Genomic DNA, 21709 nt, shown 5'->3' with positions numbered 1-21709 from the left:
AATAGAATCACTGCTTTGATGTGCACCATGACTGTCTAGGGCAGTATGTGACTTGGGCTATCACTTAACTTCTCTGTTCTTTCTCTTCCTCACTTGTAAAATAGGTTAGATAATAGTGACCATTCAAGATTTCTGCTATTATTACTCTACAGACTGATCCACTCCAAAACCTACAAATAAGGAAATCCACTAGAGTATGGTCTGTAAGACTGAATACAATGTAATTGCTCATTAAAAGGCACAGATTAAAGAATTGGGCTATACCCAAACCATGAAGTGAAAGGATGAGTGAAGGCTTAAGAAGGAAATAGAAAGACTTCTAGGATATTGCTGGGGCGGGGGAGCGGTGCTTATGGCATAAGCTTATGGTGCTTATGGCTACCTTTTGTACAATAATCATAAGTCTTTTATGAAGAGGGGCTTCCCAGGTGGTGCTAGTGGTAAAGAACCCGCCTGATGCAGCAGACACAGGCGATGAGGGCAAATTCAGCTCCTGTCTGGAACAAACAGTAAAGGCGCAACGGGGCGGCAGCATTCAGCTTTCTCAGGCAGACTCTGTAATTGAAAGTCGGGTCATTTTAGGGGATGCAGCCTTGAATTCAGTCAGTTCAGTCGTGTCTGACTCTTTGCGACCCCATGGACTGAAGCACGCCAGGCCTCCCTGTCCATCACCAACTCCCGGAGTTTACTCAAACTCATGTCCATCACGTCGGTGATGCCATCCAACCATCTCATCCTCCGTCGTCCCCTTCTCCTCCCACTGTCAATCTTTCCCAGCATCAAGCTCTTTTCCAATGAGTCGGCTCTTCACATCAAGTGGCCAAAGTATTGGAGTTTCAGCTTCAGCATCAGTCCTTCCAATGAATATTCAGGACTGATTTCCTTTAGGATTGACTGGTTGGAGCTTCTTGCTCTCCAAGGGACTCTCGGTCTTCTCCAACACCACAGTTCACTAAAAGCAATCTCTTCAAGCCTTATAAGCCGGCTATTTGATACAAGGGCTCAGAGGGGCCGGCAACAATTTGGTCAAAGAGAAATTCTTAGCCGGGGGAAACAACACTGTAAAAACAGAGGGGCTGGTTTGGATTCTCCAGCACCAGCGTGTTACTGCTCAGCGCTCAGTCGTCTCCGACTCTTTGAGACCCCAGGGGCGGCAGCACGCCGGGCCTCCCTGTCCCTCACTGTCTCTCAGGGTTTGCCCAAGTCCACGACCATCAGCACACAATGTTTCAAAAAGTACTGTAAACTTAAATAAATGAAGCAACAGGTCAGCGGACGTGAAGTAATGAACAAACAAGGGAGGGGACCGTAGGGATGCCCCTCGCGGCCAAGCAGGTGTGGACGGAGCAGGGCGGATGACAGGGGCCCGCACTCCTCAACCGCCCGCGGACCCCCTCAGTGACCCGGAAGCATATCCCCTGGCGGGCGCGAGCGCGCAGGCGCAGCGACGCGCGACGCCCGCAGTCCCTCAGGGACCGGAGGCCGGCCCACCGGCAGGCGCGAGCGCGCAGGCGCAATGGCGCGCGACGCCGCCCGCACGCTCCTGGAAACGCCGCGAAGGGGAGGCCTCGGCGGCCGGTCTGCGCGGGCACCCCGGCGCGAGTCTGCGCTTGGGGCTCGGGGCCAAGCCCCGCTGGGAGTCGCAGTCGCCACTTCCCGGGTTAAAACTCAAGCTGAGCTGGCCCCAAGGGATCTCAACTTAAAATGCTCTCTAAAAGAGAGCGACCCCCGCCTCGTGGTTCCACTGGGGCTCGAACCCAGGACCTTCTGCGTGTAAAGCAGACGTGATAACCGCTACACTATGGAACCGCGCGCTGCGGGCTCCTGCCAGGATGGGGTAGAGAAGGCGCGCAGAGGCTTTCTCCTCCACAGTCGGCGAGGCGGAGGCGGGAGGCCGGCGGCGGCGGCGGAGGGGCGCGTCCAGGCGGCCCTCAGACCTCCCGCGCAAGCCCCGTCCACCCTTGTCCTCGGCGACACGCGCTCCCCACTGGTCCGGGTCAGAGCCCGTCTGGATGTGCCCGTGGCGGCCCCCGGACGCCGCCGCCCTGCCTTGATGTCGGTTGCTCGGAGGGGGTTCGAGCACCGGGCTCTGTGGCGCAATGGATAGCGCATTGGACTTCTAGACAGACGGAGGCATTCAAAGGTTGTGGGTTCGAGTCCCACCAGAGTCGCTTTTCTTTTGATAAATGAGGAAAGAGTTCGGAAGGAGACAAACACATCACCTACCAAGTCCAGCGACCTCGTCCCCGTTGGGAAGGGCCCCGTCCCACTTCGCTGAGATGGCCTCGGGCGTGAGCCCGCTGGGAGTCCTGCCTCTTCACTCTTCCCCATCGCGTTGATGTGGCTCCAGAGTCTCTGCTAACTCGGCCTGAGGAAATTAGCAGGTCGCCGTGAAAGCTGCTGAGCGTCGCCTCCCCACTCCCATTCCCTTGTTCTTTTACACCAGGAATAAAATTTTTAATAAAAATTTAAAAGGAATAAAATTTTTTATTGTTTCACAACTTAGCAGTAGCTTAATATGACTCAATTTGCGTAAAGATAAAGTCCACCCGACAGGTACCAGAATGGCCGAGTGGTTAAGGCGTTGGACTTAAGATCCAATGGATTTATATCCTCGTGGGTTCGAACCCCACTTCTGGTACAATGGGTCCTGCTTTTCCAGCCTGAGGCGCGATGACGTTTTAATCTGAAAGTCTGTAGCAGACCTGGAAAGTGTAGCAATAACTTCAGAATTTACTGCTTGGAAAGTTGAAAAGTACACGTCCGCGTGAAGCGATGCCACTTAGAGAAGGCGGCAGGAGGCGCCGTGTGCAGTAAAAACGTTCGCTTTTTTAAACAGTCACTATTTAAGATGATGCTACGTGCCAAAGACCGTTCTAAACGCCGAGGTTGTGGGAATGCGAAGACTAAACAAATAAATACGCAGAAGATAACATGAACAGCAGCAAATATACAAGGTCCTTACCAGCAAGCTTACAGAGTAGAGTAAGAGAGGGGAGAGATGGTTTATAAACCAGCAAATAGGAGAATTCCAGATGGTGGTAAGCGCTATGCACGATTAAGTGGGCTGGCACGATAGAGTGCCACAGAACTTTTTCAGGACAAAGGTGGGCCTGCCTGTGGTGGGCGCAGCAACACCGACGGTCTAAGAGTCCTCATGACCGGACGCCCTCTGGAAGGGATCAAGCCGGGATCTCTGTAGCAAAGACAGGCAAGATCCCTGACTTTAAGGACTGGAGGGAACTTCCCAAACCAAAGAACTTGAAAAGTGGGAAGACGGTGGCATTTCAGGATGGAGGACGAAGAGATGGAAGGATAGTACATAGGGAAAAAAAAAAAAAAACACTACAGTTTGTTAAATGAGATTGCACACAGCTTCGGTTAACTCGCTCTGTGCTAAGCAACCCAGTTCCACACCAACACTTGTTTCGCCCTCTGAGACTTCGGTTCTCCGTGTTCAGTGCCTGTCCATCTAGTCTGCCTTAGGAGAACAGCAAATAGATCTTCATGCATTCAAAGCCGTACTCAGCTTTGAACCCGGAGCTGTGGTAGAAGCTGAGGTTATGCCAAAAGCTCACCAGCTCCTCAGAGGATTGACTTCATCAGACAGGGAACTCCTGCGGCGGGAGTGCAGGGAGCTACTTTCATTTTTCTTAGTAAAGCCATGTCATATGATTCGTAGGGATCCACATCTTCATTTGTGAAAGATGCTCCTAATTTCACTGGTGATTTTTCACTACCAGTGTAGGGGAGCAAATTCATCACCTCAAAACGTGTCTTTGGCACGCAGATTGTCTAAAGCTGAAAACAGTCGAAGTCTAAAAGACTCGGGAAGAAAGGGTGACTTTTGACCTCCTCCCTGACTGCCTGAAGAAAGGCGATGGAGGACCTGTCTGGGCAGGGAGCTATCACCGTGGACAGCTAGAGCCCTAACAGGTGTACAGACAGGGAAAAACCTAGCACACGCTCTGCATTAAAGTCCCCTCTGTCCCGCCCACAGCCTCTGCAGGCCCAGCAAACCTCGGTTTATCAAGCATGTGCTTTTCCACCCCCATGTCAGTTGCCTTCTTCCCCTTTGAGGTCCCAAATCACTACCCCTAGCATCCTCTTTTGGCTTTAGCTGAAGATGTTTGTGGTGAGGGTTTCAGACATTTTGGCAAGTTACTGATTTTTCTGGGTCCCTTCCATGTATACATGTTATTCAGCTTTTCTTTGATTTTCTCCTGTTAATATGTCTCATCAATTTAATTCTTAGACCATCCAGAAGAGCTAAGAAGGATACAGGGGAAAATTCCTCCTGGACACCAGTAACTCCCCTCCAAAACCCTGAGGCACAGAGGGAGACCCAGCCCCTGCTGCTGCTGCTAAGTCACTTCAGTCGTGTCCGACTCTGTGCAACCCCATAGACGGCAGCCCACCAGGCTCCCCCATCCCTGGGATTCTCCAGGCAAGAACACTGGAGTGGGTTGCCATTTCCTTCTCCAATGCATGAAAGTGAAAAGGGAAAGTGAAGTCACTCCGTCGTGTCTGGAGTACTGGAGTGGGGTGCCATCGCCTTCTCTGGATCCAGCTTCTACTGGGAGGGAAATTTGCTTTTCACTTTTGTCTGCTGGGTTCTGTAGAAAACACAGGATCAGGGACGCTTTGATCTGAAGGACTGCCTATGTGATCTCTGAAGGATAGAATAATCTGATACATTTTTTCTTCATTTATTATTTAAAACAATATGCGCTTGTTTTTTTTACCCAATTATACAGATGTACTTAGAGGAAACACACACTTCAACGTTGTTCCTCTAAAGGTGGTCATTTTTATTAGAATGCTTTCTATCCTTAAACATCTCATGTATATGCACAAAACAAATATATAAATATATATATTTAATACATGTCTAGCTATGTTTAATACATGTATATACAGAAAGGATGTATATTCCTGTGCACATCCTTTGACTCTTGCACACATATTATATCATACATATTGTTTGGCAACCTCTGTCATTTTTGTTCAATGTAACTTGAATATCTTTCCATACTGGATTACTTTTTAAACTTTGTTCATAGTTCCTGAGGTTACCAGAAGGGCTGGAAACGAACTCAGGTTCAGCTGCTCTCACTCAAAAGTCAATGTTCAAGAGACACAAGAACTGGTGGGAAAAGAAAGAAGCTTTATTCAGGAGGCCAGCAACCTAGGAAGATAGAAGGCAGGTGTACCCCCAAACCGTCTCCAAGCTTTCAGTTGGAGAGAAAAAGATTTCACAGGGAAAAACCAGGAAGTGTCCGGGGTGAAGGGGTGGGGCTTGTGGGCAGAGCAGCACAGCCAGCCCTGCCGGTCATCTTGAAGTGAGTAACGCTGTGGTCTGGCTGGACTCGTCTTGTTTTAATCACAGTTAATCTTCAACTCCAGGGTCAGTTTGGTTCCACTTTCTTGGGGCGAATTTCTGGAAGTATGCAAGCCACAGATTTGGTACTGCTCCAGATGGAGTCATTTGTGTCAGGGCTACAGTCTGCTCACTGCGCAGCAGTGGTGGTGGTGGTGGTTGTAGCATCTGCAGACCACCTCAGGAATGTGCATCAGATCTATCTGTGTCCTTCAGGGAGGAACTGAAGACTCCGTGCCTTCTGTGGCTGCTCTGTTTCCACTGTTACCAGTTCTCCTGGCCCAGGAAGGGGGCGGCAGAGGATGAGATGGTCATCTAGCACCACCACTCAGTGGGCGTGAATTTGAGCAAACTCTGGAAGATAGTCAAGGACAGGGAAGCCTGGTGTGCTGCAGTCCATGGGGCTGCAGAGAGCTGGACACGACTTAGTGACTGAATAAAAACTCCTGGCCCAACTGCTAGCTTTTGTTACTGCATGTTCGAATGTTTCCAATCCTCACCTCTAGAGCTAGCCTTTGAGGGCCTGGGAGAGGAAACCTTTCCTACAAACAAGAGACAGGTAGAGCTTGTAGTAGGGAGGGAGGGGTGTGCCCAAGGAAGGCCCCCTAGGATCCTGCTCAGTTACGCCATGCATTTCTCCATAAAAGAACTACAATTATTCTTGCCCAACAGAGGAAGTGTCTGAATTCCAGGGACAGCTAAAACCCTTATGACGCTCTACTCCCATAGGATTCCCTTCCCTTCCTTTCTCTTTCAAGGGATCTTATCCAAAGCCTCGATGAATAACATGGCAATGAAGGAGCAGAAGTAAGAAAAAAAGGGGGGGGGGGCTACTATTGACAATTGAAACACACACACACACAACCTACAACTTAGGTGTTACGTTTTATTCAAGGGCCTTACCGAAGACTAGCCAGTGAAGCAGACTCTCAGGTAGCTCTGAGGAACTGTTCTAAAGAAAGTAAGGCAGGACCCAAGATATACAGGAACTTTTTTCTGGAGGGGAAAAAAAAACGTAATTGAACATCAAAAGATTACTGCTAAACATAGAAAAACATGTGTCTCACGTTAATTATTTTAGTGCTTTTCTAAGTATGGGATGATGCAAGGATCGCAGCTCATTGAAATTATTCCTTTGACATGCATCTTAACTATCTAGGGCCAATATCCTGTTTTTTATCCATTCTGAATTCCCCTTAGAGTACACCAACAGGGAAGCTGCAGTGACTCATGGCTTGATGGCTGCAACATTCAGTGTTTGATAGAATGGTAGGCAACATGGGTTGCCTCCAGGGTAATAGGACTTCTTAAAAATATAAAATTCAGCCTGGTGGAAACTTTTCAATGAGAGCTCCAAGGAAAATGTTCAGATTCACTAGCGGAGGTCTTTTCCCTTCTGCCCTTCCCTCTGCTCAGAATTCTCCTCCTGAGCCTTCAGGCTCCCAGTCACCACTGGCAGCTCAGCTGGGAATCATCACCAGCTGGAAGACTGGTTAGGACCCTTAACTTCCGGTGTTGACCGGCTTCCCACCACTCAAGCGCTTGACATCTATTTCGTGTGTCTTCCCGCCTCACTGAGGACGCCCACCGTGTCTTGGTCCTGGATAGGTTCTGATGAATAAAGACAGGAAACCTAATCAATTATTCATAAAGTTCCACCCACAAGATGCTCTGGGGCTCTTCACAGACCAAGATTGGGTTTAGAAATCCCCAGATCCCCAGGAGACCCGCCCAGGGTCCTAAATCAGAATTCCTCCTGAGATGTTCCCCTGAGGATGCAAGGGGTGAGAGCATCCTCCTTTGGTCAGAGCAGGGGTTGGCAGGCACTTACTGTTTTCTTCATAGTCTGTCTGTGATGGGATCAGAAAAGACTTCCACCAAGCGCCTGCTCCAACCTGATTTTGCAGTTTCACCACTCACTAAATCAACAAAAAGACTCAGAATTTTAATCCAGTAGGAATGGCAGCGTGGTCTATTTTCTGTGGATAGACTAGGAGATAAGGTACTTTTGAGAGCCCGGATAGCTCAGTCGGCAGAGCATCAGACTTTTAATCTGAGGGTCCAGGGTTCAAGTCCCTGTTCGGGCGGCGGTTATTTTAAACTCCTGAAACAAATTGGAATGTGTCCACACCACTCTCTGAGGTGACGTTGTGCAAAACACACTTGATTCAGTCCGGAGTTTACAACCCAGCAGGCAGGCCAGACTGGTGTGGGTTTTGCAGAAAGTGAAAGGGGAGGAAAGTGCCCGGTAACTTTCTCTCCCAACCTCAGTCTTTTACAGCCTTTGTATGATAGATATTGGTCTTTGGATATTTTTACCTTACAACTAGTATGTAATATTAGTTTATATTCAAAACATCAGTAAACACATAACCAAGACATTTGCATCCCTGTCGTTAGAGTAACGATGGTAATGCTCCTGACAGGAAATTTGCAAACATTCGCTCTGAGCAACAACAGTTCACGCGCTGTTTATGAGAAGAGAGGTGAGAAAACTGAGGTTGCAAGAAACATTTTAGGTCGTGACACGTGCTTATAAATCACCTCTCCAGCCAGGAACCAGCCCGACCATTCTTCTAACGCACTGGTGGGACCCTGATTTGCCAGTCCTGCTGTAGAGACCAACGTTTTTGAACACTGTCTTCATCTCTGTCTCCGATAAGAAAAACTTGCAAGCCCAACGTGATTATATTTGGCATCAAACGCAAGACCTTCCACCTGTAGACCTGAGCGGACCGCATTATAAATGAGAGTCAGGCCACATGCTGCGACCCAACATCCAACAGTGTTTAAGTGGAGTGACTGTGTGACCGGGTCCAGGTTTCTTTAAAGGCTTAAGCTCTTGGCATCTTCACCGTGTGTGGTGGCTTGCCTTTGGGAAGACACGAAGGAAAGGAAAGAACTCCAGATCCACTCAGCAAAAGTCCTGCCGAAACCCGGGATTGAACCAGGGACCTTTAGATCTTCAGTCTAACGCTCTCCCAACTGAGCTATTTCGGCGACGCTGGCTGCGTCTTCTACCCTGTTGAGGAAAATTTTAAAGAAAAAATTTAAAAGGACTCGTCTCGTCTCCGCTTTTTCAGTTGCCAGCTTCACCTTCCAAAGCTCCGCTGTCAGCTCGCAGCTTTGCAGAGCAGTGAGGAAGAAACCGCATCGCTGTCGCCTGAGGAACGTTCACGTCCCGCCGAGTCCCAAGCCGCCTTTTCTCGCCCCCTGACGCCCGCGAGAGGACAGCCAGCCGCCCACGAGGTGCCCGCCGGGTGCCCAGCGCGCGACCGGCGCGGGTCCCTGCAGGGCGCCCGCCGCCGCGGGGGCAGCACACGGCCTCTCTCAGCGGGGTCGCTACCCTGCCCTCAGAGCATCCACCGCGAGGCAGGGCCGCCCCGCTCCAAACTCCGGGGGAGGCCGGAGGGCGGCGGCCGCGCGGGAGCCCCGGCCTTCCCGACGCGCCGGCCACCTCGGCCGCCGCGCCGCCCGCCCGCCGGCGGCTGCCCGGAAACCCGCGGCTGCGGAGCCTCCGCGACGCACGGCGCACCTCGCGGGGCCCGTGCAGCCGGGGCGCGCGCGGTCTGCGGGGCTGCTGCCCCCGAAAGCGACCTGGGTCGCAGCGTACGCGCGCCACATCCCACTCCCTTTCCTGAAGGAAAGAGGCTAACAAACGGAAGCTCCGAAACCTGGTTCTCACTTTCAAAAATCCCGGGATTTTGTTTTAAAAAGTCGGAAGTGCGCCCGAACAGGGACTTGAACCCTGGACCCTCAGATTAAAAGTCTGATGCTCTACCGACTGAGCTATCCGGGCTCACGGGCGGGAGGCGCACTCTGGTGAGTGACAGCCGTACCGAGGCCGGCGCTGAGGCTTGTGGGGGAGACGCTCCCGGCGTTTCCGGCTTCGCCCCGCGCGCGGTCCGGCTCCGGTCAGCGGGTCCCGCGGCGGGGCGCGGGCCGAGTGGGGAGGACGCAAGGCGGGGGGCAGGTGGCTCCCTGGCCGCCGAAGGCAGGTTTCTGCGGTGAAACAGAAGAGGTGCGCCTTTCTGTCGAGACCCCCTGGCAGACGTGCTTCCTGAGACCTGCACAACCTGAGGCGGGAGAAGCCGGCCCTCAGGCCCGCACCCCGCGCGGCGCCCTCACCCCGGAGCGCGCGGGGTCGGAGGCGCGGCTCAGCGCGCGAGGCGGGGTTGAGGCGGCTTCCTCGCCCGAGGAGCGCCACGCGGCACTTCCCTGTCGCCGTCCTGGGCCCACGAGACGGATTAGCTGAGGGCGGCGCTCTGGGCTCCGGCCCGAAGCCTTGGAGCGCCCCCGCCCTGGGCTCCGGGAGCCGCGCGACCCCGCGACCCTCGGTACGCGGCCTGTTTCGGCGCCACAGAGCCCTTGGTGCCCTTTCGATCCTGTGGGCCTCGTCACGCCGCGCCCTGGGAGGCGCTTGGCTGACCACCCCCCACCCCCGCCCCGTCCTTGGTGCTCCCTCCCCTGCGCTGTGGGTCCACTGTAGAGCTGGAAGCAGGCCTTTCAATTCAGTTCACGTCAGTCGCTCAGTCATGTTCGACTCTGCGACCCCGTGGACTGCAGCACGCCAGGCCTCCCTGTCCATCACCAACTCCGGGAGTCCACCCAAACTCATGTCCATCGAGTAGGTGATGCCATCCAACCATCTCATCCTCTGTCATACCCTTCTCCTCCCGCCTTCAGTCTTTCCCAGCATCAGGGTCTTTTCCAATGCGTCAGCTCTTCCCATCAGGTGGCCAAAGTATTGGAGTTTCAGCTTCAGCATCAGACCTTCCAGTGAACACCCAGGACTGATCTCCTTTAGGATGGACTGGTTGGATCTCCTTGCAGTCCAAGGGACTCCCAAGAGTCTTCTCCAACACCAGAGTTCAAAAGCATCAATTCTTCGGTGCTCAGCTTTCCTTATAGTCCAACTCTCACATCCATACATGACTACTGGAAAAACCATAGCTTTGATTGGAGGGACCTTTGTTGGTAAAGTAATGTCTCCGCTTTCTAATATGCTGTCTAGGGACCTTTGGGGCCGTGTAATTAATGCTTTAATACAGGAATATGGAACTGCTCAGATAACACAGAAGAATGCATAGAAGACAAGGAGAGAAGGACCTGCCAGCAGGGGTGCAGGGAGAATTAGAAGTGTGCCATGAAAGGCGAGTAGGAGTGTGCCAGCCTTTCAAGCTTGCTGATGCAGGCAAGTAACACCTGTCTTCCCCCGGCCTCTTATTTCTATCTAAATACCTCTGGAAGAGATTCTTCAGGCTAGGAACTGGGGAGAGTTTGCCTTTTTAAGGCAAAGGCCCAACATTTCCTAGGAATATATTGCCCACCCTCATGGTCCCGAGGTGGTTGACGTTGTTCAGAGCACTTTTTCCTCAGGAGCACTAATAACTATCTTATCCTTCCATCTTACCTGTGTGTAACACTTTAAAGCATGCCATCCCGGTGGATCCGGAGAAGGCAATGGCAACCCACTCCAGTACTCTTGCCTGGAAAATCCCGTAGACAGAGGAGCTTGGTGGGCTGCAGTCCATGGGGTTGCTGAGAGTCCGCACGACTGAGCGACTTCACTTTCACTTTTCCCTTTCATGCATTGGAGAAGGAAATGGCAACCCACTCCAGTGTTCTTGCCTGGAGAATCCCAGGGACAGAGGCGCCTAGTGGGCTGCCATCTATGGGGTCGCACAAAGTCGGACACAACTGAACGGACTTAGCAGCAGCGGCATCCTGGTGGATAGATCGAGGCTTATATTATCGGGGCTTCCCTGGTGGCTCAGACGGGAAGGAATCTGCCTGCAATGCAGGAGACCCAGATTCGATCCCAGGGTTGAGAATTTCCCCTGGAGAAAGGAATGACTACCCACTCCAGTATTCTTGCTTGGAAAATCCATGGATAGAGGAGCCTGGCAGGTTACAGTCCATAGGGTCACAATATGTCACACAGGACTGAGAGACTGTTATTTCATTGGCTCAGGGGATTGTGGGGGCTGGCAAGTTTAGAATCTACTGGGCTGGACAACAAGCTGGAAATTCAGGTGAGAGTTGATTTTGCAGTGTCTAGGTCAACTTCAGCAGGGCAGCCATTTATAGGCTCAGGCAGATTTTCAGTGTTAGTCTTGAAGAGAGTTCCTTCTCCATTAGGAAACCCCAATCTTTGTTCTTAAACCTTCAAATAATTGGATGAGGCACACCCACGTTATGGAGGTAATCCACTGCTTTATTCAGAGTCTACTGATTTAAATGTTAATTACATCTAAAGAATACCTTCACAGCACCATCTTACCCGGCATTTATGTACCAGAGCTAGCTATATTGACACATCAAATCCACTATTACACGCGCTGACATAAATCATGCAGTTTGTTCTGCCTGACATTAATCCACTGTTTTTTTTCCTTTCTTTTGATCATCATTGACTTTTTCAGAGTCCCTTATCAAAATGCATCCTTCCACCCAAAAGCAGAAAGATTTAGGGGATGAAGCTCCTCCTCAGCAGCTCTCTTGGCACAGGTTAACAGAAAGGGGAGAGCAAATCACAGGTCCTCCATGCTGACTTTCATCACATCTTGAGTTTTTAGAATGTGAGGTGTAGGCCTCCTTCCTCTCTCCCTGTGTCCCAGCCTGGGAGCTGGCAAAGAATGGAGGCTTGCCTGAGAGTGGGTGGTCCATGGGGCTTCCCAGGTGCCCTAGTGGCAGAGACCCTCCAGCCAATGCAGAAGAGACCCCTGATGGATCCCTGGGTCAGGAAGATCCGCTGGAGGACAGCATGGCAACACAGTGTTCTTGCCTGAAGAATCCCATGAACAGAGGAGCCTGGTGGGCTACAGTCCGTAGGGTTGCAAAGAGTCGCACACGACTAAAGTGACTAACACTTTTAATTGTGTGTGCCGTTGCACTGCCTTGAATGAAGTGGCTCATTATCTCAACAAATTTTTCGATGTTTTCTGTTTGTTTTCAAGATTCAGTCCAGAGCTTTCAAATCTCCCTTTCCTTGACACCGCCATCCCAGACCAACGTGGGCAGCACTGGAAACCTGGAACCAGGTAAGATGGCTGATTCCAGGGTGTTCCCTGGTGGTCCCCACCCGAGGTCTTGTCTGGTGGTGATCAGAACAAATCAACTGATGCCTTTTGAAACCTGCCAGTTGTTAAGAACAAGAAACTACCAGTCTCTTCTGAACCCCAGTTCCTCCTGATGAGAGTTTCTGAGTGTCTTTGCCGAGGTGCATTCAGGGTGGGGGTGGGGGAGGGTGGGAGGCCGCATCCAGTGCAGAGCAGTGTGGGTATGGGATGCACAACAGCGGTTTGCGACTAGCAAATAAAATTAGTTAAATGTGAATTTCAGAAAAATAACGAGTATGCAGTTATTATGTCCTGTGCATTCTTTGGGACATGCTTATACTAAAAACAGTCCTTGTTTCTCTGAAAGTTAGATTCAGTTGGGCGCCCTGTGTTTGATTTGGTAACCCTAGTGCAGACATAAAACAGAAAGGAATTCCAACCCCTCACCCCACCTCACCCGGCCACCGCCACCATCACCGAGAGCTGTCCTTGTGCCATCAAACCAAGCTGCAGTTGAGGGTCTCTTTGGCAGAAAGAGGGCGCAGGCTGTGGCCACCCCCAAGGGCAGCCCCCCACCCCGCAGGTGGCGGCCCCCTGCCCGCAAAACCCACCTGCAGAGCCGGGAGCCACCGACCCCAGACGCGCGGGGAAGATCGGAGCATGGTCTGAACCAGGAAGGCAGGATGAGCTAGAAAGGGAATAAAGTGGAAGAGCCTGGCGCTTATTATACAGAGTGAAGTAGGTCAGGAAGAGAAAAAACATATGTATGTTAAGGCGTGTGTGTGGACTCTACAAAGATGGTACTGAAGAACCTCTTTGCAGAGCAGCCGTGGAGACGCAGACAGAGGGAACAGGCAGGGGAGGAGAGGGAGGGACGAGTCCAAGAGTATCGCTGAAAAATACACATTATCACATGTGAAACAGAGAGCCGCTGGGAACTGGCCGGCAGAGGCAGGGAGCTCAAATCTGGGCTGTGACGCCTGGAGGGGTGGGTGGGGTGGGGGTGAGGGGGGTTCACGAGGGAGGGGCATGTCTGCCTACGGCTGACTGCAGAAAGGAACACACTACTGTAACGCAGTTATCCTCTAACTAAAAATAAATTTAAAGAAAAAATAAGGGCCCGTGGTGCCTGGGGAGAGCTGGTTCCTCACAGACTTAAGGGCAGGGAAAGGGACACTGACTTGATATTGACCAGCTTAAAAGCAAGGGTTCAAGGACCAGTGCTTCCTGTCCATCCAAGGGCAAATGAGGTCCCCCTTACCGACGGGGGAGACAAGGATACAAACCATAGAGGGTATTCATGGGATATCTGTTGGTGGTGACGCCTAAAACCACTGCCGAAACCCGGGATTGAACCAGGGACCTTTAGATCTTCAGTCTAACGCTCTCCCAACTGAGCTATTTCGGCAACTTCTGGAAAGTGGCCTCCTCGCATCTGTAATTAAATATCTGCTCCACTGTAGCAAAAGGATTTGGATATACCTTTAGCAGGAGGTAGGCAAGGCCTCTATTTATAAGCTAAAAGTAATAATTTTACTTTTCTCTTTTTCTAACTACCTTGCTATTTGTTTTTCTCATGTAAAAATAAATCATGGACTTTTTTCATGTTAGCTATGTAGACCTATTTCATTCTTTTTAATGCTTACACTATATTGGTTGTGTGGCTATAACACAATATACTTAATCAAATTACTAATGATGGACATCTTTATTTTTCCCTCAGTTTTCATTATTAAAAACAATACTGTAATGACTATCCTTTTGTATTTGTTTTTCTTGTTGAGAAGGCAGATTTCATAAAGCCAAAAGATATGAACATTTGGAATTTTTCAGATATTGTCAAAGTGGTCTCAAGACATGTATGGAAGAGAACAGATAGGAAGGCCATTTGTAAAGATTTCCAATGTAAATTTTCCATATTGCCTCCCAATGAAGTATTATACATAAGGTCAGGGTTCAGTTCAGTCGCTCAGTCGTGTCCCACTCTGCGACCCCATGAATTGCAGCACGCCAGGCCTCCCTGTCCATCACCATCTCCTGGAGTTCACTCAGACTCTCGTCCTTTTGAGTCGGTGATGCCATCCAGCCATCTCATCCTCTGTCATCCCCTTCTCCTCCTGCCCCCAATCCCTCCCAGCATCAGAGTCTTTTCCAATGAGTCAACTCTTCACATGAGGTGGCCAAAGTATTGGAGTTTCAGCTTTAACATCAATCCTTCCAAAGAACACCCAGGACTGATCTCCTTTAGAGTGGACTGGTTGGATCTCCTTGTAGTCCAAGGGACTCTCAAGACTCTTCTCCAACACCACAGTTCAAAAGCATCAATTCTTAGGTGCTCAGCTTTCTTCACAGTCCAACTCTCGCATCTGTACATGACCACTGGAAAAACCATAGCCTTGACTAGACGGACCTTAGTTGGCAAAGTAATGTCTCTGCTTTTTAATATCATGGTATCTCTATGTTAAAAAGCATTGATTTGCTAAATCTAAATATTTAAAGTGTACCTCAATTTTGTTGAGGCTGTATATTGTCACCCTGCTTATTTAAACTTATATGAATAGTACATCGTGTGAAATGAGGGGCTGGATGAATCACAAGCTGAAATCAAGATTGCCAGGAGAAATAACCACCTCAGCTATGCAGATGATTCCACCTTTATGGCGGAAAATGAAGAAGAACTAAAGAGCCTCTTGCTGAGAGTGAAAAAGCTGGCTTAAAACTCAGTCTTCAAAAAACTAAGATCATGGCATCTGGTCCCATCACTTCACGACAAATAAATGGGGTAAAAGTGAAAACAGTGACAGATTTTATTTTCTTGGGCTCCAAAATCACTGCAGATGGTGATTCCAGCCATGAAATTAGAAGTTGCTTGCTCTTTGGAAGAAAAGTTATGACAAACCTAGACAGTACTAAAAAGCAGAGACATCACTTCGCTGACAAAGGTCCTTGTAGTCAAACTATGGTTTTTCCAGTAGTCATGTATGGATATGAGAGTTGGACCATAAAGAGAGCTGAGCGCCAAACAATTGATGCTTTCTAATTATGGTGCTGGAGAAGACTCTCGAGAGTTCGTTGGACTGCTAGGAGATCAAATCGGTCTATCTTAAAGGAAATCAACCCTGAGTTTTCAGTGGAAGGACTGATACTGAAGCTGAAACTCCAATACTTTGGCCACTTGATATAAAGAGCCAACTGTTTGGAAAAGACCCTGAGGCTGGGAAAGACTGAGGGCAGAAGGACAAGGGGGTGCAGAGGATGAGATGGTTAGATAACATCAGTGACTCAATGGACATGAGTTTGAGCAAACTCCTGGGAGATAGTGATGGACAGGGAGGCCTAGTGTGCTGCAGTCCATCGGGTCGGAAAGAGTCAGACATGATTTAGTAACTGAACAACAAAACCTCAATTTTTGTAATCTCATCTTGACATTTAAAAATTTTGAAACATAAAGACAACATCAAAAAATGGAATTGACTCAGACCTCTCTCAAACCCTGAGAAGCAATCTGTAGTTTAATAATATCCCCTAATATGCTGATTTATCCCACCTTCTCCCATTTCATAATTTTTGACCCTTCGCATTCATATATTGTATATGTGTATATAATTGCAGTAGCCCAAGCTCTAACTGAATAATAATCCCTGCAGATGGGGCTCAGAATTATATATTTTTCTAACTTCCAGGTGATTTCAATGTGCAGCCTCTCAGCATCTCATTCAGTTTTTGCAAAAATGTAGCCATTACATTTGGTCCAATGACTTTAATTTTTATTGGGATATAGTTGATTTACAGTGTTGTGTTCTCTTCTGGTGCACAGCAAAGTGAATCTGGGCCCATGTTTTAAATTGCTTCCTTAAGCTCTCCACAGGCTCCTCCAACTCAGAATGCCCCAAGTGAGCCCGTTTTTCCCTCTAGACTTGTTTAGCTTGCTACCACCTTCCATCCAAGTTTCCAGAGCCGGAAAAATACAGATTCCTTCCTCCTTCCCTCTGCTCTCCACCAGTAGTCATGCTCAGGCGCTGTTCATTCCTGTTCAATATCACCGGGATTCCTGCACCTCATTCTCACAATTTCTCCTGTTCAATATTAGCGAGATTCCTGCACCTCATTCTCACAATTTCTCCAGCCTCTTGATTGACTGAGTGCCTATCATTCATTTCCACACTGGGACTCAGGATCCTACTTACAGATCTCTCTCTGGCTCCCTCACTGAAAACAAAACCAAGACTTCTTTGAACACTAAAGTATATAAAGACTTGCATGACTTGTGATTCACCTCTCTCCATCAGCGAATCAGTGTCCTCTCCTTGACCCTAAACTCCAGCCATTCATAGAGCCATCCAAACTCAGGATGCTTTCCTTCATTTTGGTCCTGAGTTTTTGGTCCATGCAGCATTTTATACTCTGCTCTTCTTCTAACTTGCAACTCTCAACGCAGAGACACTCTCCTGGTTGTGGAAGGCTTCCGTGAATGTCTTTATCAGCCCCCCCGCCCCCACTCCCTACAGGCGAGTTGCCTCTCTACAGTGCCATTTATCAACCTAGATTGTAATTGTCCATTTATCTGAGCTCGTTATCCCTAATGTATATTATGTAACAAGTTGGAAGTCAATGTTTAATGAATGAATGAAGACATACTTAGCCATATCTATCTCAGGGCCTACTGGTTTTTTGGAATGTGTTAGTCACTCAATTGTGCCTGACTCTTTGTGACCCATGGACTGTAGCCTGCCAGGTTCCTCTGTCCATGGAATTTTCCAGGCAAGAATGCTGGAGTAGGTTGCCATTCCCTTCTCCAGGGGATTTCCCGACCCAGGGATTAAACCGGTGTCTCCTGCACTGCAGGCAGATTCTGTACTGAGGCAACAGGGAAGCCCAAACATCTGGTTCTTTACTAACTTCTAAAATTACCTGATCAAACTCAGGTGTGACTTCCACAAGGCTATTTATAGAAGAATCTGCTATCTCTAGTTTTCACCTTTAAGGAAACTGCATCTGATCAGCTTGTTAGCTTCCCCTGCGGAATCAAGGTGAACCCCAAGAGGAGCACTTTACCAGTAGGGAGGACAGCCTGAGGTGAATGCAACCACCGTTTATTTTATGAACTTTGGAATGGAAAACCATGGACGTCTTCGGGAATGCTTCCCACAGGGCAGGGCATATTACTGGGCAAAAGCTTTATAAACCTTTAGAAGCAAACTCTTAAGTTTTTATAACAATGTTAAGAGCTTCACAAGATATATACCTTATAGTGAATACGTTCTAGTGATTTTTCTACACTTCCTTTTAGGACTATAAGTTGATTTTCATTTGTCTCCCTGAAAGTAGAGCAGATCCTTGAAATGTAGAGGTTTAATGTTTTTGTGGGACTTCAGAGGTCCCTGTGGAGAAGGAAATGGCAACCCACTCCAGTATGCTTGCCTGGGATAATCCCATGGTCAGAGGTGTCCGTGGGGTCACAGAGAGCTGGACAGGACTGAGTGACTGGGCAGAGTTCCCTGATAGATGCAATAACGTGTCACTTTGCTAGGTCATACATAACTGAATCATGAGGAGGGTAGGCTCCAGGGACCTCTGTCCCAGCCCAGCATGTCCCAGCAGCCCCTTGAAGGACTGAAGGAAGGACGTTGAAAGGATGGAGTGGAGCTAGACAGCCTCACCCTGAGTGGAGAAAGAAAGAAAAGGAGAAATAGCACGACTCCCCTCACATGTGGAATCTAAACAGAAAGGACACAAATGAACTCACAAAGCAGAGACTCACAGACTTAGAAGATGAACTTACGGCTGTGCGGGTCACAGTGCAGGGAGGGCCAGCCGGGGAGTCTGGGATGGACATGCACACACTGCTGTATTTTATTTAAAATGGATAACCAACAGGGCCTATTGTACAGCACATGGAACTAACTCTGTTGAATATTACGTGGCAGCCTGGATGGGAGGGGATTTGACTCGGGCAGAATGGATACACGTATATGCATGGCTGAGTCCCTCCACTCTTCACCTGAAACTATCCCGACATTGTTCATCAGCTTTACCCCAACACAAAATAATAAGTTAAAAAAATAAAGGATGTTGAAATGTTTTGGGTACATTCCAGTGTCCCTATTGGCGGAAATTACACATCACCTGCTGTTCAAGATTTCAGGATGCAGCTCTCACCAATGTCAGGGGTCTGCTACCATGCTGTAGCTGCCAGAAAAAACCACTGCTGATACTTCACACCCAGCCCATAATGGGAATCGGGCAAATGACTTGTACCAGATCAGTGGCCTTCCCAAGAACCAGGCTCGAAAAAATTAACCCTGACAATGTAACTGATTTTGTGGGCAGAGAGCCTTGAGCAGTGAAGGCGTCAGGAGAACGGACTCCGAGAATGCTCCTTCCTTCAGGTAGGACTCCTGACACAGTGTCATCCACATTAAAAGCTTCTGGAAAGAGAGGTACCCATTTCTTCACAATGTATAGCCCAGGAGGAGGAAATGACTTAGCTACCCGCTGCCTCCCAGCCCAGTGTCTCACAGAACACAAGGTTGCAGAGGTCGCAAACTCCAGGGTTAAACAAACCCAGCTTGGAATTCCAGTGGTGTGACTAACCAATCAACTACGTGACCTTGAGTAAATTAGTTTATTTTCTGGGCGTCTTTCTTCATAGTCAGAGCGACAACTATCATGAATGCCTTAAACATTGTTTAAGGGGAAGTCAGGCAACATTGAGCGCTCGTCTCAGGACCCTGGACACAGAGACACAGACTCAGAGGACAGGGACCGCTCCCCCAGGCCAGGAATCGGCATTGCCCTCCTCCAAGGTCTCCAAGCCCCTTCCACCGCTTTGCCCACCTTCTCCCCTCTTTGAACTTTGCAGAGAAAAACTAAACTATCATTTTCCGTGTCCTGACATCTTTCCAAGGTCTTCCAATCACCTCTCTTGCTTATGCTTCAAAACACAGAATTTGAATTCCTGTGTGGATCAGCTAAGACCCTGAGAATTTATACAGGTGGGTGAAGTTAAATTCAAACATCTGGAAGCCCATGCCCAGTTTTTCACTGTTTCCCACGAAGATCAAGGTCCCTGACTCCCAGAAAACAAATCACCATGGGGCCAGTTCACCTCTTCCCGCCGCCAGTCCTACTCAGTAGAAGTGAATCAGACAAACAATCTGACTTTTTAAAAATTATTTAATTTAGTAGTTTTCTTGGAAAAAAAAAACAATAAGGCAAAAAAAAAAAAAACTGAAAATATAGTTTTGTTTTGCGTCCGTATGACTTTATTTCACCTGAAGGACTCGAAGCTTCTTCCTTGAGCAGGACTCTGAGGATCAGGCTGGAAACGTAGTGCAGATAGAGGAGGCAGGGGTGGGCGGACACAGCAGGAGTTCGGTCTCCAGGGGTCCCGCCAGCCGAAGCACCCACCCCAGGAGCGGGTCGCTGCTTCCGCGGGCCTCCCTGGAGGAGGCAGGGCGCCGTAACCCCTCGCTCGTGCTGGAAGCGAGTCCCCGGAGGCAGCGTCCCTGCGGGCCCGGCTTCCCCTGGAATGATTCCCCCAGGGACCCACGCTGGCTGAGGCTCGGCAGTTACGGAACACTAACAGAACACCAAGGAAGGGCAGACAAGGAAGGCACCTCGATTTGCGATCCTCAACCAAGGGTGGGAGGGCGGCACGGGGTCAGATTTCTGAACGAAGACAACTGAAGCGAAACGCGGGACAGAAAAAGGAGGAGACGGGGCCCAACAGGCGCGGCTCTTACCCGGCCCCAGTTCCCAGCGAGGAGGACCGGCTGTGCGGCGCTGCGCGCGGACAGAGGCGGGCTGCAGCGGGAAACGCCCCTCCCGCCCCTCTACCCACTCTCCCCCCGGAGGAGGACAGGACGCTGGGCAAGGGCCAGGGCTTCATCCTGCAGAGGCGGGTGAGGAGAGCGGAGCCGAGACGGCAGTGGGCGCCCAGGATGCGACCCGCGGACACAGACCCTGCCGGGTGACCGCCGACGGGCCCGCCCAAGGTGGGTTCCCATCCGCACGAGTGTGTCCGAGAGTTCCGGGGAGACAAGTGAGATCAGAGAGCAAGATTCTTACCGGGAGGGAGGGAAATCAAACAGAAAATTCGGCCTTTTCTCTACATATATATAATATACAGGTATTAACACATTATTCCAAAAGTGGCTTCAGTCCGTGGGCTCTGAGAGATGGTGAAAACTCACTCGGGATAAACGCCTTCTCTCGGATTCTGAAGTCTGTCAGAACCGGGCAGGTAATGCTTTGTCCCTCGGGGCACAAACCTGAGCGGGTACTGTGCCCGGAGCAGAGAGATTGGAGGGAGAGAGCGCGCGCGCACGAGCGAGAGCGCAGCCAGGACCGCAGAGAAGGCGGCGGGGACGGTGGGGTGAGGGGGCGCCGAGCGCGGCGGCCAGCCGTGTCCACGCGGCCTTGTGCTCCGGGTTCTCCGAAGCTCTCTGCCTGAGGGAGTCCGTAAAGTCCCCCCCCGCCCCGCGAGGAAAAGGCGACCCTCCTGCGCGCCCGAGAGGCCGGGCAGCCGTCAGGGAAGGCGGAGAACAGCCGCGGGCTGTGCCCACGAGCGAAGACACTTCCTTCCATGCACGGCCTCTGCGCGTCCCGGTCCTGCAGACGAGCCCCTCGCAACCCCAGGAGTCTCCTGGGCCCCGCCTCGGCTCCAGCAGGGCGCTCACCACGCTCCGTCGCCAAGTCTGAGCGTGTCTCTTTTCCGAGGGAACCTCTAGGATCAGCTCCCGCGGCACAGCGCCGGGCGCCCCGCAGCGTGCTCCGCGGGCCTGGCTGAGTGGCGGCTCCGGGGGGGTGAGGGCCAGCATCTCGGTGGCGCGAGTGGGGCCCCCGACTCTGGGGACGTGGGGGGCGCCTCCCCGACACGCACGCGGGGTCCAGAAGGTTGATTTCAGGGTCAATCAGCTAAGGCAACCAGCCAATCACCACCAACGGCGTCTGCTTCCGGTGACTGATTCGCAACAAGTGATTGGTTAAGACAGACGAGCTCGGCGGCAGCGCCGCAGCAGTCCGCGGGCTCCTCCTCGGCGGCTCCTTCAGAAGATGTCGGGGCACGAGTCCCAGTCCTGCCGCTCCTTGCACTCCCAGTAGCCGCCGCGGTAGATGTGCGTCAGCTCCCGGGTCACCGGGTCCTTCCTGCGCTCGAACCACAGCGCCTTGTAGGGGTCGTGGGCCGCGCCTGCAGGGCGGGAGGCGGGATCAGGGCCGCGGGCGCCGCCCTCAGGCGGGGCGCGGACACGCGACGGGGCGCCCT

At 50.6% G+C, this 21709-nt stretch overlaps 1 protein-coding gene and 7 non-coding genes across 9 annotated transcripts in view; 3 read left to right on the top strand and 5 right to left on the bottom strand.

The window, feature by feature from the left end:
• TRNAV-UAC lies at nt 1737-1809 on the bottom strand. Its single transcript has one exon. It is a non-coding gene; the product is annotated as a tRNA-Val (tRNA).
• Nucleotides 2086-2171, top strand: TRNAR-UCU. Its single transcript is given in 2 exon segments — nt 2086-2122; nt 2136-2171. It is a non-coding gene; the product is annotated as a tRNA-Arg (tRNA).
• TRNAL-UAA lies at nt 2559-2641 on the top strand. Its single transcript has one exon. It is a non-coding gene; the product is annotated as a tRNA-Leu (tRNA).
• TRNAK-UUU lies at nt 7395-7467 on the top strand. Its single transcript has one exon. It is a non-coding gene; the product is annotated as a tRNA-Lys (tRNA).
• TRNAF-GAA lies at nt 8308-8380 on the bottom strand. The gene has a single exon. It is a non-coding gene; the product is annotated as a tRNA-Phe (tRNA).
• On the bottom strand, nt 9107-9179 carry TRNAK-UUU. The gene has a single exon. It is a non-coding gene; the product is annotated as a tRNA-Lys (tRNA).
• On the bottom strand, nt 13777-13849 carry TRNAF-GAA. Its single transcript has one exon. It is a non-coding gene; the product is annotated as a tRNA-Phe (tRNA).
• The window catches only part of OSBP (oxysterol binding protein), a 30938-nt gene continuing 28832 nt past the window's right edge, over nt 19604-21709 (bottom strand). For both annotated transcript variants that reach the window (XM_018059019.1, XM_018059021.1), the window contains exon 14: nt 19604-21634. In XM_018059019.1, the coding sequence (XP_017914508.1) occupies nt 21492-21634 (143 nt within the window). In that variant the 3' untranslated portion in view covers nt 19604-21491. The remainder of the gene's footprint in view (nt 21635-21709) is intronic.

The sequence above is a fragment of the Capra hircus genome, chromosome 15 (genome assembly GCF_001704415.2).
Source record: "Capra hircus breed San Clemente chromosome 15, ASM170441v1, whole genome shotgun sequence".
NCBI lineage: Eukaryota > Metazoa > Chordata > Mammalia > Artiodactyla > Bovidae > Capra > Capra hircus.
Note: the sequence above shows the minus strand (reverse complement) of the source record. Positions and strands in the feature narration are given on the sequence as shown.